At 36.7% G+C, this 27,215-nt stretch overlaps 1 protein-coding gene across 4 annotated transcripts in view; it reads left to right on the forward strand.

Annotated features, from left to right (window-relative positions):
* The window catches only part of adamts9 (ADAM metallopeptidase with thrombospondin type 1 motif, 9), a 266,041-nt gene that overhangs the window by 105,001 nt on the left and 133,825 nt on the right, over window positions 1-27,215 (forward strand). For 3 of the 4 annotated variants that reach the window (XM_063067960.1, XM_063067963.1, XM_063067962.1), the window contains 8 exons: window positions 3,041-3,205; window positions 5,282-5,446; window positions 9,593-9,712; window positions 10,306-10,413; window positions 10,658-10,825; window positions 11,893-12,144; window positions 13,685-13,846; window positions 16,542-16,718. In XM_063067960.1, the coding sequence (XP_062924030.1) occupies window positions 3,041-3,205; window positions 5,282-5,446; window positions 9,593-9,712; window positions 10,306-10,413; window positions 10,658-10,825; window positions 11,893-12,144; window positions 13,685-13,846; window positions 16,542-16,718 (1,317 nt within the window). The remainder of the gene's footprint in view (window positions 1-3,040; window positions 3,206-5,281; window positions 5,447-9,592; window positions 9,713-10,305; window positions 10,414-10,657; window positions 10,826-11,892; window positions 12,145-13,684; window positions 13,847-16,541; window positions 16,719-27,215) is intronic. The other variant, XM_063067961.1, reaches the window with a different exon arrangement.

Genomic DNA, 27,215 nt, shown 5'->3' on the forward strand with positions numbered 1-27,215 from the left:
AGTTTAATGCTGATAAATGTGAGGTGCAATATTTTGGTAGGACTAATCAAAATAGGACATACATGGTAAATGGTAGGGCATTGAAGAATGCAGTAGAACAGAGGGATCTAGGAATAATGGTGCCTAGTTCCCTGAAGGTGGAATCTCATGTGGGTAGAGTGGTGAAGAAAGCTTTTGGTATGCTGGTCTTTATAAATCAGAGCATTGAGTATAGGGGTTGGGATGTAATGTTGAAATTGTACAAGGCATTGGTAAGGCCAAATTTGGAGTATTGTGTACAGTTCTGGTCACCGAATTATAGGAAAGATGTCAACAAAATTGAGAGAGTACAGCGAAGATTTTCTAGAATGTTACCTGGGTTTCATCTCCTAAGTTACAGAGAAAGGTTGAACAAGTTGGGTCTTTATTCTTTGGAACGTAGAAGGTTGAGGGGGGGCTTGATAGAGGTACTTAAAATTATGAGGGGGATAGATAGAGTTGACGTGGATAGGCTTTTTCCTTTGAGAGTGGGGGAGATTCAAACAAGAGGATATGAGTGGGGAATTAAAGGGAAAAGTTTAGGGGTAACACGAGGGGAAACTTCTTTACTCAGACAGTGGTAGCTGTGTGGAACAAGCTTCCAGCAGAAGTGGTTGAGGCAGGATTGATGTTGTCGTTTGAAGTTAAATTGGATAGCTATATGGACAGGAAAGGAATGGAGGGTTATGGGCTGAGTGCAGGTCAGTGGGACTGAGTGAGAGTAAGAGTTCGGCACAGACTAGAAGGGCTGAGATGGCCTGTTTCTGTGCTGTAATTGTTATATGGTTATATGTTTAAATGTCTTTACTTTATTTACAAATACAAAATCAAAATATATCAATTATTTGCAATGATGACACTGTCATATCTACCGTCAGATAAAACTTGCACTTCCCCAAGGAAAATGCTGTTAAATATTATTTCATAAAGATGATGTTGTGCAAATAAAATGTATTTGTGGAAGTTGAGCTGACTTTAGTGTGTGCTAGGGACAGGGGTGGTGAACCTCTGACACATTTGCTCAAGGTAGATTTCACTCACAAAAATTGTGTTGCTATGCGGCATACAGTGCCATCACTCAATTCTTTAAATCCACCACAATAAATAGAGATATATTGATTAGCTTTATTGCCAAATGAAACAGCAAATGATTATTTTATATGACCTGAGAGTAGTGAGATGTTTTCACAGAAAACGTCTCATTCCGGCTTGGTGCCAGCTAGATGATTGTGTGAACATATGACGTTGAGTGATAAGTTTTGAAAAATCACAGACCTGGTGAACAACTCTGCATGTGGATAGTAGACAATTACAATAACAATACCAGTTAGAAATTCTGTTATTTTTCAGTTGTCTTTTTAAAAGATAATATAATAATTTTGATGAGTTTTCCAAAGTATTCATTTATTTCAGTCTGTATTTGTTATACTTTTATTAATAGTAAGACAATAAATACACAGAAAAGAGCAACTGGACTCATCCTTCTTCCTCCTACCTGATGGCATGAATATCAATTTCTCATTCCAGTAAAAAAGCTTTTCCTCCCCTCCCATCTTCTTCTATTCCCCACTCTGGCCTCTTCCCTCTTCGCACCTGCCAATCACCTCCCCCTGGAGCCCCTCCTCCCTCACTTTCTCCTATGGTCCACTTTTCTCTCCAATGTGATCCCTCTTTCTCCAGCCCTTTACTCTTCCTACCTGCCTGGTTTCCCCTATCACCTAGCTATCCTGCCTCCCCTCCCTGCAAGCTTGGCGTCTGGTGTCTTCCTCTTTCTTCTTTCCTGGGCCTAAAACATCAGCTGTTTGTTCATTTTCAAAGATGATGGCTGACTTGCTGAGTTCCTCCAGCATTTTATGTGTGTTGCTCTGGATACAGAATTGACAAGATGGTAGGAAGCATAGGGTGATGGTAGAAAATAGTTTTCGAGACTGGAGATTCAAGACTAGTAATGTTTCCTAGGAGTCGGTGTTAGGCCCATTACTATTTGTCATCATATTAACAGTTTAGATGAGAATGTACAAGGCATTATGGGGTCAATGTGCAGTCGTTTTCCCATGGTAAGGGAAATCAAGAACTAGACAATGTAGGTTCAAGACGAGAAATGAGTGATTTAATAGGAACCAGTAGGGCAACCTTTACACCTGGGGGTGGTCAGTAAATGAACTGAGCTTCCAGAGGGAGTAATTGGGGCAGGGTCATTAACAACATTTATAAGTCACTTGAACCGGTACCTGGGTAGGAAAGGATTAGAGGGAAATTAACTAAACATGGGCAAATAAGCAGCTTAGATAGGAATCTAGGATTGACCCAGTTGGGCCAAAGGATCTACTTCTGTGCTATATGGCTCTATAACTATGTGTTAGTTATACCAAAACTGTAAGTGTACCAGATTATGATTCTGAAATACATACAAAATGAAAAAAGAAGCTGGACCAAGATTCACAGTCATTGACAAGAAGCTTTAACTCTGTACCAGGAGTAATCCAAGCCACCACAGGATGTGGTAGAGAGCTGCTGGTTCCTTAATGTTTTCAGTCTTTTGCAACCTTATCAATTGTGTGTGCTTATACGCGATTGTGAAAGGGATAGAATAGACATGGGAAAAGACGATGAGAAACTTTAAAAAATGATTGCAAGCAACTCAAAGCTGAACATGAAAATTGTAAAATATTCCAAAATAGTTAAAGAGCCTCTGTAACTAATACCACTGTTATTAGCAGCGAATTAAAGTAGTTTCAAGTTTCACTGCCTGTGTCAACTTGGAATCCTGTGTCAGAGTTCTTCTGGAACATAGAACAGAGAAGGGAAGAGCTCAAGAAAGGGCCCTTTGACTCAATAGGATGAAAAGCAGTGATTGCAACATCGGGATTTCAACTTGGAAGCTATCATCAATTCCTTGCAAAGTACAGCCCAAAATTATTTTTAGTAGAATGCATTTTCCCTACAAAATTAAAAAATAGTAGCATTATACAACATTAACAATTATAAAATAAAGTTAATTGATTTGTTTATTTGTATAAAGTGTTCCAAGAGTTGTGGTGGTGGTACGAGAAGGCGAAATGCAGTTTGTGTGAATGCTATGGGGACAGTTCTTGGAGATAACAAATGCAGTCAGCAAGAAAAGATGATAATCCAGCGATGTAATGAATATACTTGTCCAGTGTGGAAAACAGGTGAATGGTCAGAGGTTAGTTGCATTTCCTTCTTGACATTTTATTTGGAAAACAGAAAATAAAACTCTTTTTTTTAAATATAACATTTCTGGAACTTTCGTATAAGTTGATTTCTACAAAAGTATAACAAAATGTTACTGTGCTGAATTTTGCTGTGGTCACACAGCTAGTTGCATTTATACGTTTTCTTTTGGGGCCCCCTGCTGGGCACCTGATACAGAACATATTTGATGTGCGGTGCACCTGTGGGTAAATATCCTGCCCCAACTCACCTGCTTGATCCAGATGAACCCAGCAGAGGCTCATCTTGGAAATAACGTGATATATTGCATGGCTCCAGCAGATAACTCATTACCTCTAGGCATTACCATTCTTTTTTGTATTATAATATCCAGGGATGGTCTGCAGTAGATCACAGGAGTGGCAATAGAATGTTAGACAATGAATTCCATGCATTTAAAACTTATACAGGTTACAGATACCCTTGATGTGATGGTATTGGAAATCTATTGCTGATGATACATTATTGGTATAAGATGATAGCAGTCAATAAGCTCTACAATTCAAACATCATAGTAGCAATGTTTCATAGATTTTGAAAGATATTACTGAAGAAAATGTTACACAATTTAGCAGCACAATGTGCAAAAGGTCATTTTAAAAATGTTTCCATGTTGCCTGACTCACTAAGGGATAAACAGTTAATACATTTACTTATATATATCAGAATGCACAACTTCATTTATGCTTTCAGGAAATCAGCTCGTATGTTATACAATACTGTACAGTATTACTGTGGGAAGTTCAGCTACCAGACAGTTCCAGTAGCCCAAATTCGATCCTGACCTCTACTGTTACCTGAGTGGAGTTCACGTATTCTCCTGTGGATATTGCTGTGATGCTCCAGTTTTTTTTTCCTAAAGATGTGCTAGTTCATAGCTTAATTGTAAATTACCCCTATAATGAGTGGCTGGAGGGAGGATTAGATATGTTAATGGAAATATGCAGCAGAATAGATTGTAGGGAAATAAATGGGAGAATGTAGTTATTGCCCTGAGGGGCAGCTTCAATTCAAAGGGCCAAAAGCTCTCTTTAAGAGACCTGAAGAAATATGAAAAAATATGACATGCCATATTGGTTGCTCAACTCTTTTCTGTTAAGACCATCAGCCAGCCGTCTGACATCAGAACAGAATTAGGCCATTCAGTTCACTGGGTGAGCATCATCATTCCATCATGACTGATTTATTATTGCTCTCAAGGCCATTCTCCTATCTTCTCCCTGTATCCTTCGACACCTTAATAATCAAGGACCAATCAACCTCTGCTATAAACATGCACAGTGACTTGACCTCCACAGCTGTCTGGGGCAATTGAATCCACACATTTGCTCCCTTCTGAATAAAGAAATTTCTCCTCATCTCTGTTCTAAAGGGACATCCTTCTATTCTGAGGCTGTGCTCGTTGGTCCTGGACTCGCCTACTATAGGAAATACCCTCTCGACATCTTGGCCTTTCTATATTTAATGAGGTCCACCATCGCCCCACCATTCTTCTAATCTCCAGCAAGTACAGGCCCAGAGCCATCAAATGCTTCTCATACATTAGCCGTTTAATTCTGGCATTGTTCTTGTGAACCTTCTCTGGACCTTCTCCAAAGCTAACACATCCTTTCTTAGATAAGGGGCCCAAAACTACTCACACTACTTCAAGTGTGGTCTGACCAATGCCTTATAAAGCCTCAGCCTGTTGTTATAGTTAATTACAATTTAATGTCATGCCATTTCAGGCCTATCCATTAGCTATCCAAATGTTTTAAAGGGAAGGGGCATGATTATTTGTTATCACTTGCAACTTGAAGTTTAATATTTAGTATATTTGACACAACACTGTAATTGGAGGACAGTAAAGGTATAACAAATTACAGATATATATTTGGCTTGCATCTTTCACAACACTTACCTCATGATGGAAAATTATTCAGATAGAAAAAAAAATCAAGAAAAACGTATTGCTTATTACTTGCCTATTCCAATATAAAGAAATTTGAGTGGGAAAAGTACATGCTGTTTAAATTCATGTCAATTGCAGTGCTTAGTGACATGTGGGAAGGGATTCAAGCATCGTCAAACTTGGTGCCAAGTTGGAGAAGAAAAATTGGATAATGGGTTTTGTAATTCTGCCACAAAACCAGAGTCGGCCCAAGCTTGTCAACAACAGGAGTGTGCAGCATGGCAAGTTGGTCCATGGGGACAGGTACATTTTAATGTTATCATTTAGCTTTCATATTTTTGAGAATAATTTTTATTCATTGACTATGCTGATTGTTTGTAATTTTTTGTTTGCATAGGCAGCTATGATTATTTTACAGGAAGAAGGAGTTAGGTGGAGAATATGCAGCAGATGGAAAGTCAATATGATCAGAAAGAAAATATTATTTGCAGGGTCATGATTAAGTCATGACCGTGTGCATTCACTCTCATGAGCTTAGAATATCAATGCCATATAGCTATTTTTAACAAAAGGATTTTTGCATAAACACATATAAAAAACATTTGATCTATTACAATACAGCTGTTGTTCATTAGACCCATCAGGGCTCTACTAGAGTTCTTATGAGTGACAAGAACTCATTTGATTTCTTTTTAATGCATTTCACATAAATTAATCCATCTGAGAGGAAGTTACATACTCTTCTTAAATAGGTTTATAGTAGTGAAATGTCCCATCGTAATCCTCTCCCTCCCTTTAATTCTTTCAAAGTTACCTTAAACTTTAGATTATGAGAACACTCAGTCCTCTTTTATTGTCATTTAGAAATGCATACGTGCATTAAGAAATGATACAATGCTTCTCCGGAGTGATATCACAGAACACAGGACAAACCAAAGACTAACACTGACAGAACCACATAATTATAACATATAGTTACAGCAGTGCAAAGCAATACCATAATTTGATGAAGAACAAACCATGGGCCTGGTAAATAAAGTCTCAAAAGTCCCCGAGTTGATCGACTCCCGAGTCCCCGATAGCAGGCGGCAAAAGGGAGAAACTCCCTGCCATAAACCTCCAGGCACCATCAACTTGCCGATGCCTTGGAAACAGCTGACACTGAGTCCATCCATCCAAAAACTTCGAGCCTCCGACCAGCCTCTCTAATACAGCCTCCCGAGTGCCTTCGACCTCGCCCCGGCCGCTGAAACAAGCAAAGCCTAGTATTTCGGGGTCTTCTGCTCCAGAGATTCCGGTTATGCAGCAGCAAAGCGAGCATTTCAGAAGTTTTCCAGATGTTCCTCCGTACTCTCTCATCCATATCCACCAAATCAGAATTGTGCACGGTCCCCTACTTGACAGATAACAGACATCACTGCTGAAGTGGCCGCGCGCACTGCCGTCACGCTGCCATCTTCTCCTCCTCCTCCTCCTCTTTTCCTCCTCCTTCTAACCTCCTTCTGCCTTCAAATTTCTGTTGCACCAATTGGTAGAAGTGATGGATGTTTAGACTTCCATTTTCCTTCAGTAATATTAATAAAAAGATAGTACAGGAGAAATTTAGTCAAATTTAAAACCAATGAATTCTCAGCTTCCGGTAGTTTGCATTCCAGAGATCTAAAATTTATTGATTGACAGGAAACAGAATAGGAGTAAATGGGTCTTACTCAGGGTGACATTTGCTGTCTAGTGCAATATCATAGTAACTATTGAACGAGCTCCAGCTATTCACACAATATTTCAATAATCTGAAATAGGAAATCAAATATAATATTTCTAATGACATGAAACCTGGTGGAATGGTGACTTATGAGGAGATACCTTTGGTCAAGTTTAATAAGTGTGAAAAAAGTGGCAGATGCAAAATAACCTGAGGAAATTTTGTTACCTATTTGACCAGAAAAACAGGAAAGTAGGTTACTATTTAAATGGTGAGAGATTTTATGTTCATTTTGGGGATATGTGCATAACTGGCAAGGTTAGCATTATTGCCTGCACCAAATGCTGTCAAGAAGGTGACAGTGAGATTTCTTCTATGGGAGATGGCTTCAAAGGCAAGATGTCCCTGTCCGGCCACTATTTCTTATGTTCTTGAACCACAGTACTTTTGGGAAGGAATTACCAGCTTTTTGACCCGGCATGGATGAAGTACCAGCAATTAATTTCAAGTCAAGTTGGTACTTGGCTTGGAGGGGAATCTGTAGGTTGGGGTTTTCCCATGTTCCTTTTCGGTTGAGGAGATGGGGAAATGTCGACAGCAGTCACTGAAAGCACAGTGGCAGGCTTTGCAAGTAGTTGATTGCAAGGGGTTTTGAATACTTAGGAAAGAATGTCTAACTACAATAGGATTGGTAAAATCTGTGTGCAGTTTTGGTCTTCTACCTAAAAAATAGATATATATTGTATAGAGGGAATGCAATGAAGATTGTCCAGATTGAATTCTGGGCTAGCAGGACTGCTGTGTGAGGTGAAGTGTGGGTAAATTAGAACAGTATCTACTGGAGTTTAGAATAGTGAGTGCAGATTTCATTATAATATTCACATTCTGACAGGAATCAACAGACTGGGTGCAGGAAGGGTATTTCCTGGTGGGGTGGGGGGATTAGGGAGAGGGGAGCTGGCTTGGGGAGGGTCAAGAATAAGAGGTCACATTCTCTAGATGCCAGCAAGATATTTTGAATGAGTTGAGGGGAATAGGCCTCAAGAGGTATGAAGAGAAAGCAGGAATACGGTATTGAAATAAAAAACAGTCAAGTTTGTATTGAATGGCCTTTTTTAGTTCTTACTCTTACTTTATTGTGCTTCTATATTTTATGTCCCTGTAAATCAAAGCTTAATTTTTTTAGCTGAATGACAAAGTTCCTTTTAAAATGAATTTATCTATGCATAACAATACCAATCCGGTCAAAAACTGAATTGGTTGTGCAAGCTGTTGCCCACAGAATATTTTTCTTTAAATATTGGTAGAACTTAAAGTGTTTTCTCCCTCTGCCTTATTCAAGTGACAGATGAAAAAAAAAGAGAGAAAGATATTGTGCATAATTCAAAAGGAAAAGTTAGTGGTTGTGATGGGAACATGGAATTGTAATAAAAGGGGAATGATTAATATGTTAGATAAAAGGGGAATGAATGATATATCAGATATGTTGTCTAGTGTAGTAATGAAATATAGGTATTTGGAGATGGGGAATAGAAAGGAGATTTTCAGGACAAAATTGTCTCTAAAACTCTAAACTCGCAGGCAACTGAGAACTATTATTGGCTTTCCTCCTCACCACCACAATATGGAATAGATTTTTCCGCAAAAGCAAAGTACATACATTAACTAAGACAAATCACAAGGAAACTCATAATTGTGTGCCCCTATGCAAGAAACAATACTGTTTAAAATCTTTACCTTTGAATTGTTTGAAACATATAGAATAGCTTTTAGAAAAATATTGTAAAATTATTGAAGTAGTTCTAACCATAATATAAGATTCTGATCTCAATATTTCAATTCTTTTTCCAGTAATATTGAAGAACAGTAAATATGAAAATTAAAACAATGTTAATATGTTTGTTGAAAAAGTATTGATGTGCAAGAGTTTTATAACTACAGACTTGTGACAGATTTGGTTTACAATCACATGTCATGTTTGCTAAACACTGGTAAAATGATTTGAAAGCATTAAGTGAACCATGTACACTAGCTATTGAGCTGGCCCTTGAATTCATCTAAAAATGATCAGACAGATAACAGTGATCATTTCTTGTAGTTCTTTCAAATACATTTTATGGCTGACATTAGACATAATATTCCCAATATATCCACTGAAAGTTTTTTTTTCAATCTTTGTAGTTTTGATTAGTCTAAGAAAGTTTAAAATAAGATGTTCAGCCCACTGTAAAAAAAAGAAGTTGCTCTCCACACATCTTTGTCCTCTGACCATTTTTACTTTTATCTTCCTTAATTAAGCTCCTTTAAATTTCTAGAGCTGTGGCATCCAGTCTTTACCTTTGTTATTATGCTCAAATCCTATATTTTTTTCTATTGCGCTAAACCTTATCATATTGAACCAGCTGGAAACTTAATAGAATGGCTTCTTTGTCCTCTATGGAATCTACCTGATATCCTTTGCATTAATTTTCTCTCCAACACATTGATGTCCACATGGTGAAAGTACAAATTATTTTTCTGATTCTCTTCCTCTGCTCTTTCTGTCAATGTATTTGAAAGAAGATCACGGTCTAGGAAATTTCTCAGGTCTGAGATGGGACCATTAATATGATACAGTTAAATGAAAGTTTGCAGATTATTTTTTGACTTTTTGATTGCTTTTTTTTTGTAACCTTAATGTTACATGATACCTTTGAAAATGTGTCTTTGCTGTGACCCGGAAGAGTTAAAATGTGTTCTGTTTACAGTGCACAGCGACATGTGGGACAGGCTATCAGATGAGAGCTGTAAGATGTGTTGCAGGTTCATATGGCACAATTGTTAATGACAACGAATGTAATGCTGCCACCAGACCAAGAGACACACAGGTAATTAGTTGTGTGACCACTCGAATCAAATAAGATGTTCTCTGAAGAGGTTATCTATTGATGGGTCCTTAGATCAACATATTCTGGTGCAGTGTGGGCAAGATTTAAGTAGTGACTGAGATTAGTGGTTGGGTCTTTTGGTCGTTCAGTCTCTCCTTTCGCAGTTGCCTCTTGTTCTCTGTGGAATAGCGGAGGTCGCTCTGATGTAACGCAGTTCCCTCTGAAACAGATTTGCTCTAGGTTTTTCTATTGAGTGCAATGTCTTTCCAGCTTTTAGATGAAATGTTGAATTTCTTCAGGCTGATTTCAATGTTATCTTTCCTTTGCCCACCAGGCTCGCTGACCTTTTTCAACTTGGAGTAAAGGATCTGTTTGGGCTAATTAGTTAAATCACCACAGTGTTATAACAATTGATATTTAAAGTCATTGTAGTCTGTGAAATTATGAAAAAATATTATCAATTGTAAATGTGAAGAGTTCTGAGCTGTTTTTAGTAGAGAGAGCTTGGAAATATAAAGAAAAGACTTTACTTATAGATAACTACTTTTATTTGAAGGACACAAAAACATTCAGCTGACTATTTTATGTTACAGGACTGTGAAATAACTTCTTGCCCTGATGTTCATCAAGATGGAAGGGATGAAAGAATACCCAATCAAATGACCTATACTACTAAGTGGCGATTTGGATCTTGGACTCCAGTATACATATTTGATTTTACTATTAACATCAATAACTTATTCAATAAAATGACATAGGGAAGAGCTATTACTGAACAAATAATAAACAATTTATGATATTGATGACAAATTAATATCAATTACCATTCATTTATTGTCATTATAAATTAATATTACCTTGACTTTATTAAAAAGTAGTATTGCTTAATGTTATGTTGAATGGAAAACTGCCAACAAAATATTCATAAAGATTCACATTCAACAGTGCTCTACCACCTGTGGAAAAGGAACAAAAGAACGGTACGTTAGTTGTCGAGACTTCCATGGTGCTGTGGCTGATGAGTCAGCTTGCCTGCATCTTCCAAAACCACCATCTAGAGAAGAATGTATTGTCATCCCATGTGGTCGTTGGAAGACTCGTGAGTGGACACAGGTTCGAAATATTGTTCTGAACTTTATTACAGCTGTTAAACCAAGTAGGCATTGGAGATATATTATGAGGAATGTTGTAGTGCATTCACATATGCTTTTGTAAAAAAGACTACATTTAATGTATATCCAATGTTTTACCGCATATAGTTCTAACAGTGAGAAGTTGATATATGATCTTTAAGTATATTCATTTATCTTTGTGTACTTTCAGCACAATTAATGTTGAGATTACATTTTCTTCAAAAATCTACTTTGCTATTTTATAATGCAGTGCTCTGAACCATTAGCAAGTAATAAAATGGCATGACTTTTGTTGGTAAATAATATAAGAGCTGCTAAACCTTGTAATGTTCCAAGAACAATTTCAATGAGCTGATTTGTTTCCCTATTTTGCCTGTGTGACTTTTCTGTGTTTGATTTTCCCAATCTCAAATTTAATCATGAAATATTTCTTCCGATAACAAACATTCTTCGTTTATATGCTTTAAGTGATTAATGAGTGCAAACCTCAATGACCACTGTGCAGAGAGTTCCATCTAGCTTTCCACAATGAAAGGATTGTACACATAATGTACACTTTATAAATATAACTAGGAAGCATCACAGTGAGGATAGTATATATCGTTTTTGCACAAAACGTCGTAGTTAAGAAGTCAAAAGCTCTTTTCAGCTCTTGAAGATGCATGTTATGTTAAAGACAAGTTGAGTACAGAGCAGACCACCTGCCTTATCATGACCTTGAATTCTTTTTCCAATGTCCATCTTCCCTTTTACAGTAATTCATGGACTGCTCTCTCTAATAGTCATTTTGTAGTAAATTAGCAATTTACTTCAAATGTATAAATGAAAGATAGCAATACTGATTGGCCTGCAGATAACCCTTCCTTTATCTGTTTGAATATTTGAAGTTTCAAGCAAAGGCATTATACCACATTTGTGAATTTAGGCTCATCTGCTCCATGCTTCCTTACACAATGTAACTTGCTTAGTTTAAGTTTTTTTTTGCTACTCCTGTTTATTTCAGAAATAAGGGTGACATTGGTTCTTGTCTTTCTTTATTCAACCTAGTGTTCAGTGACCTGTGGCCAAGGTAAAGCAACACGTCATGTGATTTGCATGAATTACAATAATCAGATTGTTAGTGAGAGTGAGTGTGACCCTGATGATCAGCCACAAACTGAACAAGAGTGTTCCATGCCATCTTGCGTTCAGCGACATAACAGCCAACTATTTCCTCGGCCCAAGATGTTGCCCACCCATGGTGACCCAGATTATACCCAACTCCGAGGAAGTCAGTGGAGAACAGGACCTTGGGGAGCAGTAAGTATTTGTTGGTTGATATTGACTTCTTTGGACGTGTACCAATTGCTCTGTTTTATACTTCCTACTTGCTCTCATTAAAAGTTACTTTTTCCTTCTCTACTGTATTTCCTTTCTTGTCCCTTCTTTAACTTTAACCTTTACCCCAATCTACCCAAATACCTACTGTCTGATCCTTGCCATCTCATATATCCCTACCACAGGACTACAGCCATTTCCTTATCTCCTTGACTACTCCTTTCCCATTCTAGTCCCACTGCCATAATCTTTTTCTCTCCTTTCTGGCCTCTCAGTGTATCATGAAATCACTATAGCCTTTGGTTTTTCCAATTTGGCGTGCAACATAATCATTCCACTTCTTAGTCCTTTACCTTTTCCGCCTATCTCCTCTCATCTTCTCACTACATAGCCCCCCTCCCACCCACCTACTTTTCCCCTCAGCTTGTTTCTCCTATCACCTGCTAGCAGGTACTCCTTCCCTATCCTCCACCTTCTTGTTCTGGTTTCTTCCCTCTCCTTTTCCAACTCTGATGAAGAGTCTTGGCTCGAAAACACCGAGTGTTTATTCCTCTGCATAGATGCTGTCAGTCCTGCTGAGTTCTTCCAGCATTTGCTTTCCTTTTTTTACATTTTCATTCATGCTCTTGACACTCATACATCATTATGTCTGAGATCGGCAGACAGGAATAGATAAGGCACAAACTGCGAATGCAGTTGACCTCCATATTTGGCAGGGCCACATCAAGCAAGAATGATCCCAGCTCTTGGTGGTGTAGTAACCCTATTACTCTTGGATTATCCTTGAGGCAACTGTAGTCGCTTCTGTAATGACAAATCAACTCTTCAAAACTTGTTCTTTGATCTTTCAACCTTCACCCGTCACAGCCAGCAGGAGAAAGAAGTTCTGTGCTTCAGAACTTGAGATAATCCATGCAGCATTTACAGTACTGCTGGGGGTAAATTTTTATTCATCTGGCATCTGCCCCCTTCACCCCCCACTTGCTCTAATCACTCATCTATAATACTTCATTTCTTATTTTAATGTCTTATTTTATTTGGGCACTCTTTTTGATCCCTTCAAAATGACCAAATGATTACCCTCTTCTCAAGAAGCTTTTCTTTGCTGCCTTATCTTTCCCATTGTACAAATGCACAAATGTCTAATTTCGACTTCTTCTCCAAGGCTACTGAAAATGTTGAAGATGACCTGCCATGTGGCTATTAACCATCTCTTTCAATTCTCTTGTATGTATTCCATAAATACTAATGATAACTATTGCGCATATCGAACACTATGCTAGAATTTGCCCCTCAATGTTTCAAAGAAAGGCTTTAAATTTTATATACCTTGTTAGACATTTTGAGGACCAGCAAAAGAGAGTATGTAGCAGCTGTGGAAAGAGAAGATCAAAGTTAATTATTCAAGGCAATGGCACTGTTGTTATAATTTAAAGCCTGTGTATTGTTTAGTTCTGGGAGTCTTAGGCAGAGAATGTTTTTTTAAAATTATACTGCAATTTCTGTTGTGTTCCTTTTGTAGTGTTCTAGTACTTGTGCTGGAGGTTTCCAACGGCGTGTTGTGGTTTGCCAGAATGAAGATGGTTATGATGCCAGAAATTGTGCTGAACAGGCCAAGCCTGTTGAAATGAGGTCCTGTGAATCTGGTCCTTGTCCTCAGTGGATCTATGGCAACTGGGGAGAGGTGTGTTTTATTATAGTTTCATTATTCTTCACCATTCGGCATTTATTTCCTAGTTTTAAGGTCTCTAATTTACTAATTCAATATTGACTTTGTATGCTATAAAGCCACAAATATGTCATCTTCAATAAGTAGTTTGCAGAAAAGGCAAAGAGATTGAGGTTAGCTACATAATTATAGTTTAGTTAATATAACTATGAGGTTCAAATGTTAGCCTATAAAATCCCAATTTTACATTTTGCAATAATAACTCCTGCAAGGGAATTGCCTTCCATTCTAAGGAAAGATTGAGCAGGTGAGGGAAATTAGGGAAATAGAATTACCCATTGATTGATGAACTTCTCAAACTCAACTAAAGCACTTTGACAATAAACTACAGCTTTCCCAAGTACACAATGAGCATAAAACATATTTGTTTTCTAATGCCTTGTGGTAATATATACTTAATTGGAATTACTTAATAAACATAAAATCAGAGATTTGGAATGATTAGATTAGATTAGATTATGAGGACGCACAGTCCTCTTTTATTGTCATTTAGTAATGCACGCAGTAGGAAATTTTGTGAATGGATCACTTTCAGGTTGGCAGTCCATGTCAGAGTGTCTCATATAGTTACATTCTATATTACAGACTTGAACAATGCAATCTATTGTATTGCAGCCATATTTGATGATAATGTAAAGACAAGTGGGTTTGCACATTATGAGAAAGACACAAAGAACCTGCAAAGAATATATGAAGGTTAAAAGAAGTTTCAGAATGTGACAAATGTGAGGTTATCCACTTTAGAAGGAAGCATGAAAAAGCAAATTATTATTTAAATAGATTGAGACTACAAAACCTTGTAATGTTAATGAATCAGGTGTAGGCAAATCATTAGGAAGGCTAATGGAATGTCAGTGTTTACCACAAATAATGCAGAGTATCAAAGCAGGAAATGTGTTCTGCATCTTTACAGGGAGCTGCAAAGAGCATACCTGGGGTACTGCGTACAATCTGGGGTACCATATTTAAGGAATGATAAACTTGCCCTTTAGATAGTGCAAAGAAAGTTCACTAGGTTGATTCTTGGGATGAAGTGGTTGATGTTTCAAAAGAGGTTAAGCAGATTGCATCTAAATTTAATGGGATATACAGCAGAAGATTTCTGAGAGCTGGTCTTGTCAAAACATGTAAGGTCCTGAGCAGTTTTAAAAGGAAGGGTGGTAAGAGAATGTTATTCTGATGGGGTTATTTAGAACCATGGGCCATAGCTTCAGAATGGAAAGCTGCCCATTTAAGATGGAGATAAGCAGGATTGGAATTCCCTGCTCCGGATCCTGCAGCTGCAAAGGCAGAATCATTGAATATATTCAGGTGGAGATTGAAAACAATTAGAATACAAGGGGTGTCAAAGGGTATGGAGAAAGAGCAGAAAAATGGTGTTGTAGCCAAAACTGGATCAAGTGTAATCTTACAGAATGGCTGAGCGTGCTTGAGAGGCCAACTGGCTTTATCCTGCTCCTTTTTATCTGAGCTTGTTATTACAACAGTCTTAAGTTGAAGAAGTTCTGCTATAATTGCATAGACACTTAGCATACTCTGCATTCATTTCTATGCACTGAGTCTCTGAATGTATATTTATTGTGGTTAACATTTACCATTGATTAATAAGAATGGCTTGCTGAGCTAAATTTTGAGGATGGGCTTTCTAGGTTTGACACGTGTTCGTTTTAATTTAGGAAGGTTCAGATATGATCTAAAGAAGATGTCTAGACACATCTTTGCAGGGTGTGGTGTAATCGAGAAAAGATCACAGTCTTAAAATTGTAACTAATTTAAATAGATGTGGCTTCAGGAACTATGATATGCTAAGGATAATGAAAACCTTGAACTCACTCCTTTAATTACTATCAATATAGATCTTATTGGGAGTGATCAATAGTAGGATCATCTTATTCTGTCTAATTGTTGAAGTTGAAGAGTGTGTGAAATGAGTTGAGAAGAAGCTCGCACATAATATATCCAAATTACAAATTAGCCTCAGGAATGAATAATAGGCACTCACTCCTTTCCTGTGTACTTACATAGGTCATTCTTAATAGTGAGAGATAGACTATATTCCCTAATGTTTCACTGCATGTTTAATAGTCAGAGGATTAAGCACTTGACTGCAGCTGTTATTTTCTTTTCTTACTGAAAAGGTATTAATGCGTAAATTGCTACATAAACTATTTCACAATTATTGCTTTATGAGTTCATTAATTACCCAAACTTAGCAGCAGTGAAAAGTTCATTATGCATAAGGCAGTTTATAAAGCCTAGATTCTGCAACCCATATTGTGAACTCTATGTTCATTCAAAAAAAAGATCTGCAACCAAGTAAATTAGAAAAAAAATTGAAGTTCTCAACAAGCTTCCTAATTTTCTTTTATTTCAAATTCTGCTTTTACCTGGTCTGGTTAGAATGATTTATAATTCTGCATGTTCATATTAATCAGTCAGAAAATAGCATGTGAGATAATGTTCTAGATGCTTTAAAGTTCCAAAAATCTTTTTCTTCATTCACACAAATGATTTATTTGATTTCACAGTTATTTCCAAGATGCTTGTTTAGGTTTCTGAACATAATTACTGTTGTTCAACCTTCCTCTCCTCTCTTTTGTTGCAAAATTGTCACTTTTTAATGGATATGTTGTTGGCATTAAATTTATAGTGCACCCAGGTCTGTGGTGGGGGAGCAAGAACAAGACTAGTTATTTGTCAGCTTCCAAACGGCCAAAGGCTAAATGATCAGAACTGTGAAATTCTTGACAAACCTCCCGACCGTGAGCAATGCAATACTCGAGCTTGTCCTACAGATGATGCCTGGCATAGAGGTCGTTGGAGCTCGGTACGATAATCCTTCTATTTATATAACTTAGTTCATCACTCTGTGGATGCATTAGTTTATAAAAGTTCTGCTTAATGCCAGGGTATAGTTCTGTAAATGTACACCTTTGTGAGTTTACATTTATTATTTCCTAATTGAATTCATGCTGCTGTTAATAATAATGAAGGCCAGTAATAGACAGTACACAGTTATGTACCTCAAGTCACAGGCAATTGGTGCAAAAATGTCTTTTCATATATAAAATCATAGCTGGGAGCTTGTGGTTGCTCTCTTTTGAGGTCTCTAGGTTTTCAACACTTTATTAGCCTTTTTAAATTCAGCAATGGTATTGGATTTGTGTAATGCTATGTAAAGCCATTTTACCTCACTAAACTGTTACCTGTCAGGAGGGGTGAACTTTGGCTGTAGGAACAAATTGACCATTCATTATGTTCACTTGCTGAGTTTCATTTCCATTAACTTAGATGGAATTGAAAATCAGGTGGGATTTGCAACTTGCCAAAGCAGCATTAAATTTTGACACATGACCTAAATGCATGATAACCCAGTTTCGATCCACTCAGCTCTTAAAAAGACCAGATTATCTTTCAGCATGTGTCATTTTATGAACTGTACATTGTCACAATGAAAGATATCTTCGTTCATTGTTTCAAAAACCTGACTCATAATCAGTACTATCTACTGTTCCCATCTTCACGTCTATAAGAAGTAGTATGTCAGTTCAGAAATTTAAAAATTAATTTTTGAATTGTCACATGACTTCTCCGGTAATTTATTACGATCATCCTGTAGCTTCTTATCAAAAGCAAGACATGCAAGAAAGGGTCAATGCATTAAATCACTCTCTACTTGAACACCAACTTCTCACCTCAAAAATTTATAAACAGCTTGTTAATAAGGGAATTTACTGATTCAGTTCTTGGGCACACCTTCTCCTCCATATTTTTAGGTTTTCCTTGTGAAAACATAATATGTGCAGTGCTCCTCAATTTGCTTATATTTAAATTCCTGGCCTGGTATACAGTTAAATTACTGCAGCAGTTAAAATGTTACTGATTGATGTGATGTACATACAGATTTTCAAAGTTCAAATTAAGTGCATATATGTTACCGTATACTATGTTGAGATTGCAGGTAAGTGACTGTGCTTCGGCAATTACGTTTCGTATTGTGATCCAAGGTTTCAAATGTATGTTCTTATCTGTATTGTCACATCTTTTCTTGATCACATTCCCAGTCTTTGTAGTTTTCTTTTGGATACCTCAGATCCAAAAAATGCAGCATTAACGAACTGAAGTTTTGGAGTAATTAAGAACATTGATTGATATATTAGCTGTTTGAACTGCTAATAAATCAGAAAAATGCCATTTTGCACATGTACATAAGAAATAGCAAGGGAACATACCTATGAGCTCATAAACATTAACCAGTGTCCTCATTAATATGGAGTTTGCTGGATTCTGACCAAACTCATAACTGCCTTGCCACCATCAGATACACTTATTAAGAACATTAATAGAGTGGAAATGCTTATTAAAGTAAGACAAATCTGTGGCAAAACACTTGGGAATAATTTAACGAACCTGATTTGCCAATGAGCCAGATTCTCTGTCAGCAGTGTAGACACATCCTTTTATGTAAAATATACTTAAACAAAGATTTAGAGGCAGAAAGGAATGAACTTATTCTGTATTAAAACAACTTTGTTAAATACTTACAAACAGGCTATTATTGGCTTGGATTCTCTCCTTCATAATATACTTCATTCACTGCCATATATACATCAGAGATAATCATATGTTTAGATTTTTTAAATTCTATTCACGGTTTATAAATTTGTGTTAAAAGTAATATCAACAGTTTTGTCTAAGTAACTGCTTTTATACATTAGATACCCTGGCAATTTAAGCATTTATATAAAAATTGTACATATTGCTAAAGAGCTTAATTTATTAATGAAGTATTTGCTCCCATTTAAATGTGTAAATATTTTATAGTGCGCAATTAAAATTATGATTGTCACATTTTCTAAGCAGATGAAATGTTTAATTATGTTTTTGCTCTTGGAGAATCCTGGTGCTAATTTGCCAACATCATAGAAATGTATCTTCTATATATTTACTTTAACAATGTGTACAAAAGAGTTCTGTACAGTTGACAGGTTTATATTAAACCTAAAAATTAAATGTTGTTTTTGAACTGTTTTTACAGTGTAAATTTAATCATAAGTGAAAAAATATTTGCATTTGTTCCTAGAGATACGACTTAATTTAACAAAATCGATTCTGACTTGAAAAGTTTTAGCCAATGAACAACCAGTGCGAAGGTGCTCATTTTCATAGTGGATTTTGTTAACTTTTTTGTATCGTGCAGTTTCTACATTAATAGAGCTAGCTTTGTCATTCAATTTTCAACATAAACTAATTAAAGAGAAACACCTTGCACCACAAAAATAAAGATTTGTAACCACAGAGAAATATATTTGTTTTTTATGCATGTTTAATGATCAAAGCTTGACCTAATTATTGTAAAGTAATTCCTTCTGAAAACACATTTAATGAAATCCTATGCTGCTTTATTTTGGGTTGGGTTCAGTGAATATATTCATAATTTAGTAGAGACTTTGCATATGTTGGAGGATTGCTTGCACGTTATCATAATTGCCAGGAGCAGTATTTATAGTATATTTACATAAACTATGAGAAATAAAGGATGGTTCCCATCCTACTGTCTCAAACTCAGTCAAATGTGAAGGTAAGCATTTTATGAAAGCTTCAGAAAAAAATTATAATGCTTCTATTTCTACTTCATGTGGCACAGTAGTACAGCTGTCTGTGTTGCTACCTCATGACTCTGGGAATCTGGATTCAGTCCTGAACTTGATGCTGTCTGTGAGGAGTTTGCCTGTTCTTTTTTCAACCATGTGGGTTTCCTTTAGTTTCTTTCATCATGAAAAATAAAAGTAGGTTAATTGATTTAGTGTTATCTGTAGTATAAGTTAATTAGCAAAAAGAATCAAGGGAGAATTGATGGACTTGTGTGAGAGAGAATGAGTTGTGGGGTAAGGGGATTAATGAGATTGCTCTTCTGAGAGATGGTATGAACCCAATAGATCGAATATTCTTCTTCTTTGCTGTTATTGGTATAAGATTCTAAGAAATGTGGTGGCTGTTTTATTGCATAGCATATACTTTGTGAATGAATTTCATAGCTCTTCGAGTTTTGCAATGGAGCTATTTTTATATGCATTTGTTTTACATATACAATACCACATTTAAAATTTGATTCCATACATTGGAACAATGAAAGTATGCTGTCAGAATTAAATGGTTTGATGGTATTTTAAATAGAACTTCCCACTATGAGCAAATGGGCTCCATTCTTTTCAAACATTGCTGCTTGTGATTTTTTTGTTGCCATAGCAATGCCTCTTTTATTTGGGAAATTACATGTTACAAGAATCATTTATTTGAATCAAAGGTAACTTGATATTTATAGAATTCACAGTGAGCTATAAATTATGAGTTTAGTCAACTGAAAGTTATTTTTAGTAGTTATACAGAATGCCAAATGCAAGAGTTTTTAAATGACAACAGATTACTGTAATAACACTGCTAGACAAGGTTGAAAAGCTTCTATCACAATGGAACTAGTGACAAGCACTGAATGGATTTTCTATAAATAGGTTTTCTTTTCAATCACTTGGCGATAATCTAGCAGAGTATATCAAATTCCTCTACGGGAACCCATATTGAAATTAGTGGAATGAAATGTAAGCAGGTTTTACCGTTAGTATGGAATGATCACCAGATCACTATCCAGACAAGGATGAAAATCAACCCTATGTTTGCTTTTCTTTTATCAACTCAATATTAGTAACCCTTGTGGGTTGCATTTTTCTATGATGCATGTTGGAATGATGAATATCAATGTGGTAACAATGTTTTATAATTTATTGCAAAATATGCTGAAAAAATTAAATAAATGCTTTTCTATTTGGTTTAGAGTTAATGAGAAACTGGAACATTAGTTCAGTGGAAGAAATATAGGGGCAGATATAACTGAGTATAATCAGTTGATTTTTCTCAGCAGGTAGGTAGGATCACAGGGCAAGAATAGGGAGTGCCTGAATTAACTGATTCTTAAGTCCACCAGACATCTGTTTTCTGTGATATAAAACTACTTGTTAACCATTAATTTATTTCTGAGAAGTTTTGAAAGTTCCCTGCTAAATACCATTCATCATTAAGTGACTTTAACAATGGACGTGTGTACTGCTTAGGATTGCTAGTTATTGGGAGGAACTATAAATATAAAATGTTATGTATCTATATGTGACACATAAACATAAAAAAGTAACGTTCAGTGTTTCCTAAAATGGAATAGAGCTTTCTTTTCTCCTCTTTGGCATCCTTACATTCTTAGACTCTCCCACCATAGGATGTTTTCTTTTATGGTCTAAGACCAGAGAACACAGCCTCAGAATAGAGGGGCATCCTTTTAGAACAAAGATGAGGAGGAACTTGTTGAGCCAGAGATTGGTGAATCTGTGGAGGCCAAGTCATTGGGTTTTTTGGTAGATTTTTCATTAGTCAAGTCATGACTGGATACAAGGAGAAGGCAGAAGATTGGGGCTGAGAGGAAGAATGGATCAGTCATGATGAAATGGCAGAGCAGACACAATGGGTCAAATGGCCTGATTCTCCTCCTATATCTTATGGTCATCGTCTCAGCCCAATCTATATTTATAAAGCATTACAGCAGGTTACGTTCAAAACTTCCCAGAAATAAATTCAGCATAAACATGCATGAGACATTCTACACAGCCTTTGCAAAATTTGTTTTTGTTTATCTCAGCATGCTCTTAACTTAAGTTATGCCGCAGACGAAGAGAAGATAAGAATCTTCCCCCCCGTCTTCTCCAATCATTTTGTATCTCCCCCTCCCCCTTTCAAATCTCTTACTATCTCCTCTTTCAGTTAGTCCTGACGAAGGGTCTCAGCCCGAAATGTCAACTGTACCTCTTCCTATAGATGCCGCCTGGCCTGCTGTGTTCACCAGCAACTTTTATGTGTGTTGCATGACAATTCTTCATGTAGGGAAGGGTTAAAACTATTAAACATTTCTATGTTGCAAAGGCTGAACTTGTTTACTAAGAGGTCATTATAGTCAGAAGGACTTAAGAACAAAATTAACTGTCAATTATTTTAGATTCTGGATAAATTGATATGTGGGCACCCCTGTATGCTGTATTGAAACTCATTGTGAAGGCCTGTTGGAAGAATCATTCTGCTGCCATCAAATTTTGATTTTCCTGACAGATTTCAAGCCATCAACAGAAATTGCAGACCTTATATAGAAAGCAATCTCCAGTACACCATAAGTGGTGTGACTTATTCCATCATAGCAGTCTCATTTGCACTTTAATCCAGCTCTTGAGCACATAATCCAGATGTAATATTTCAATTCTGAGCAATTGGAACACCAATAGCAGCATCAGTCTATAGAGGAGACTTTAAAATGAGGCACCTTTTTCCGATCCTTTTTCTTGGTAGAATTTTAGAATCAAGGATATTAGTTTTAAGGAAGAGGAGGGAGTTGATATCCTGGCAAATATTTTACCAAAATAAAGCAAATGGTGATTGTTTAACTCATTCCGGGTTGTCGTGTTATTCCAAATAAACATATTGTAAATGTAATTAGACTATAAATAGCTGTATTCGGTTAAAACTCCTTGAAACATTGTCCATGGCTAAAGCAGCCTTCCTAGTTATCCAGATTCAAATCCATAATGTAAGCATAAAAGAGTTACCTTTTCAAGATTTAAAAGTTACTCATATTGACATTAAGTAGTAAGCACGTAAGTCTGGAAAATTAAACACCAAGCAAAGCATAGCAGAAAAAATGGATTTGAGTCCACTGGAATCGAATAAAAACCTCTATATTTGTAACTATATTCAAATACAAATGTCACATGGACTTCCTTGATCTTACTGGAAGTGCTCAATAAATATGACAATCTGCAAGTTGGGTCTAATAAAGAGTGCAGAAGACAATAACTTTGCAGGCTTATTTTCAGCAACATCATGTTTCACATAATTCTGTCTGCATTGCCGCACAAATATGATCATGGGTTGTCATGTATGTATACAGATGAAGCATCTAGAATTCTGAGGAACTGAGTGGGCGATCACACTTAATATTATTAGTCCATAATCCTTAGCATATTGTCTAAGGATATATTTACAGTTAATCCTTATGATACTTTACAACAAATTATTACTGAAACTAAGTTCTGTTCAAAAACCTTCCACGCAGCAACACTGACAATCTTTAATATCCTTGTGGATATTGATATGTAAAATCTATATACAAAGTCAGTCAACCAATATTACTTTTTTCTCTTCATGAGGTGACATCCTTCTGGTGAAAATCTCAGAAGTCATTGCACATAAACTGTATAGACTTCCTTTATAATTTGTCATGTATTGCATCAGAATCCCATTTTATGACATTTTTGAATGTATTGACATCTTGTCCTTTTTCCATTGGTCTATGGTGCTGAGCAATTTTAAAGCACTAAATGGATATAGGGAGTGTTCCTTCCATATGAAGCTGGCAGATCACATGAAATTATTACATGGCCTCATTTGCAGGTTCAAGGTGAGCATTTTGTCTCCATGATCAGTGTTGCCAGTGGAGGTATGAAAATTTCAGCCCTCTATCATCAACATTATTTATTGGGCAAGTCCTGAGTGTGGGGAAGCATTCCTGAATTAGTTCTCCTCTTGGCTCCATTAACAATTTCTTTCAACAAGTTAATTTCTTAGCATTTGATGGTGGCTTGACCACAACCAAAAATACAGCTTGAAGTTTGCCTTATTCAAGGCAAGCCACTTCCTATTGAAATTCCTAGTATTGGCGTTAGTATCCCCATTAGCGTTATTTAAGACCTAGATGGGTTTGGATGGTGACCTCAGATGAATGGCTTGGATCAATTTTGGGTGAATTGGCCATTTTCCTGGCATCGATAGGTGAAAGATGTTGCAATTCAAAATAGGTACAATTTGGACTTAAACCAATGAGATGCTGAGAGTTATAGAGAGAGAAACAGAACTGAAAGACAGAAGGATAGACGAAAGGAGTGATCAAGGGAAAACAGTTGATGGACATCAGTAATAGGTAAGCAAACGATTATTTTCTCTGAGTTAACATTTGAAAATGCTACAGCATATCAATTAGTCATCTTTTTAAACTGATAGGTCTCCACAGTGTTCTTAATTTACATATCTGCCACTTCAAAGTGTGATGCCATCTTAACGCACTTGAGTTCGATTCCCCTTTTACAGTTGGAGATATTAAACAAAAATAAATTGAAGTAGGATGCTAAGAAAATAAACAAAATCAGATTTGTGTTGAAGATTTAATGGAGATGAATTATTGCACTAATTGGTGTACTTTGGAAAATTAATCATGTTTGTGTGACAAAAATACAATCCACTTAAATTATTAGTTTGACAAGGAAAATGTCATTACACAAAACATTCCATATCTCATTATTAAATTTATGAAGTATTTCATTATTCTTTGCTGATGACTTTGGAGTAAATTCCTGAGAGGTTTTCACTGCCAAGTGATTTTTCTGATATGAACCAGGCTTCATTATTTCTTCATTTTGATAACTGTTGTCACCTGTAGTAGAGAAATGATCATGTTATTAGTCTTAAACCATGTTTATAGCCCTGTTCTTATCGTAATCAAATACACCAATAATAAATTCATTATGATAGGATTTATTTTCAGTATATGTTGATATATCCACAAGTACAATTTTGAAAATAGTAATGGTTTTGTCTTTACTGCGGATTGTGAGGAATCGGTTAATTTGATTGGAAGTTGTTGAAGAAGCAACAGTTTGCTTTCTGAAGTTCTGTAGTTTAATATTGTTGAATGGAACTGCCCATCTGCAACAAGAGCGATTGCTAGATTGCTTTGTGCATCTTACTGAGCAGTGACCTCTGCCATTAACAACAATCTATAGATTTGCATTATATCGGTTATTAGTGTGGAATTCTTAGAAAACAAAAATGCAAATTAATATTGCAAAGCAAATTTTCCATTAATACAGTTGATGGATTCCCAGGGTATATATTGTCTGCTCATTGTCATTCAATTCGTACATCCTAACATTCTGATGAGCCTGGTTTAGGAACTCTTGTAGCAGCAAACAAAATGGTGTCACGTATACAGTGGCATGCAAAAGTTCGGGCACCCCTGGTCAAAATTTCTGTTACTGTGAGTAGTTAAGTGAGTAAAAGATGAACTGATCTCCAAAAGTTATAAAGTTAAAGATGAAACATTCTTTTCAACATTTTAAGCAAGATTAGTGTATTATTTTTGTTTTGTACAATTTTAGACTGAAAAAAAGGAAAGGAGAACCATGCAAAAGTTTGGGAACCCCAAGAGATGTGAGCTCTCAGATAACTTTTACCAAGGTCTCAGACCTTAATACACTTGTTAGGGCTATGGCTTGTTCATAATCGTTGTTAGGAAAGGCCAGGTGATGCAAATTTCAAAGCTTTATAAATACCCTGAGTCCTCAAACCTTGTCCCAACAATCAGCAGCCATGGGCTCCTCTAAGCAGCTGCCTGGCACTCTGAAAATTAAAATAAGTGATGCCCACAAAGCAGGAGAAGGCTATAAGAAAATAGCAAAGCGTTTTCAGGTAGCCATTTCCTCAGTTCATAATGTAATTAAGAAATGGCAGTTAACAGGAACGGTGGAGGTCAAGTTGAGGTCTGGAAGACCAAGAAAACTTTCAGAGAGAACTGCTCGTAGGATTTCTAGAAAGCCAAATGAAAACCCTCGTTTGACTGCAAAAGACCTTCAGGAAGATTTAGCAGACTCTGGAGTGGTGGTGCACTGTTCTACTGTGCAGCGACACCTGCACAAATATGACCTTCATGGAAGAGTCATCAGAAGAAAACCTTTCCTGCATCCTCACCACAAAATTCAGCGTCAGAAATTTGCAAAGGAACATCTAAACAAGCCTGATGCATTTTGGAAACAAGTCCTGTGGACTGATGAAGTTAAAATAGAACTTTTTGGCCACAATGAGCAAAGGTACGTTTGGAGAAAAAAGGGTGCAGCATTTCATGAAAAGAACACCTCTCCAACTGTTAAGCATGAGGGTGGATTGATCATGCTTTGGGCTTGTGTTGCAGCCAGTGGTACAGGGAACATTTCACTAGTAGAGGGAAGAATGAATTCAATTAAATACCAGCAAATTCTGGAAGCAAACATCTCATCATCTGTGAAAAAGCTGAAGATGAAAAGAGGATGGCTTCCACAACAGGATAATGAACCTAAACACACCTCAAAATCCACAATGGACTACCTCAAGAGGTGCAAGCTGAAGGTTTTGCCATGGCCCTCACAGTCCTCCAACCTAAACATCATTGGGAATCTGTGGATAGACCTCAAAAGAGCAGTGCATGCAAGACGGCCTAAGAATCTCACAGAACTAGAAGCCTTCTGCAAGGAAAAATGGGCAAAAATCCCCCAAACAAGAATTGAAAGACTCTTAGCTGACTACGGAAAGTGTTTACAAGCTGTGATACTTGCCAAAGGAGGTGATACTAAGTACTGACCATGCAGGGTGCCCTAACTTTTGTTTCGGGCCCTTTTCCTTTTTTGTTATTTTGAAACTGTAAAAGATGAAAATAAAAAAAGTAATCTTCCTTAAAATATTAAAGAAATGTGTCATCTTTAACTTTATGTCTTTTGGAAATCAGGTCATCTTTTACTTGCTTAGCTATTCACAGTAACAGAAATTTTGACCAGGTGTGCCCAAACTTTTGCATGCTACTGTGTTTAGCAGTAAACATAAGACTGGAAGACTGGAACTTCAATGCAGGTATTGTCAAATACTAAAGTTTCAGACTTACTGACAGATTTAGGAGATGGTTGCTCTTCCCAGTAGATTGTGAGTATAAGGCCTAAGATCAGGAAGGAAAGTTATTTATCTGAAAAATATTTAATTTTAATTTAGTGTTTTAATTATGTTTGTATTTCAGTAAGCAGCTTATTTAAAGAAAACTAATCTTTAAATTTGAATTCTGCAATTTTAGTGTATTTAAGTGTTCTTGTTGGACACATAGCCAAGTGGTTAAGTCATTCGTCTAGTGATCTGAAGGTCGCTAGTTCAAGCCTCAGCTGTGGCAGCGTGTTTGTGTCCTTGAGCGAGGCACTTAACCACACATTGCTCTAGTGTCTGTGTGAGGAGTGGCGCCCCACACAGACTTCCAATCTGTGCCTTGTAAGGTCTGAGTCGACATTCCCTCCTCCTGAATGAAGACAATTGGAACACTAATAAAAATCCCCTTACTGCTTTTACAGGCAGTGTAGCTGGGGTGGGACTTTATTAGCTGTCAGATCTTTTGGAGTATTTTGAGGGTATGGGCCTGCCGGTGTTCAGAATTTGAGATGCTTTGTGC

Source organism: Mobula hypostoma, chromosome 15 (genome assembly GCF_963921235.1).
Source record: "Mobula hypostoma chromosome 15, sMobHyp1.1, whole genome shotgun sequence".
Classification (NCBI taxonomy): domain Eukaryota; kingdom Metazoa; phylum Chordata; class Chondrichthyes; order Myliobatiformes; family Myliobatidae; genus Mobula; species Mobula hypostoma.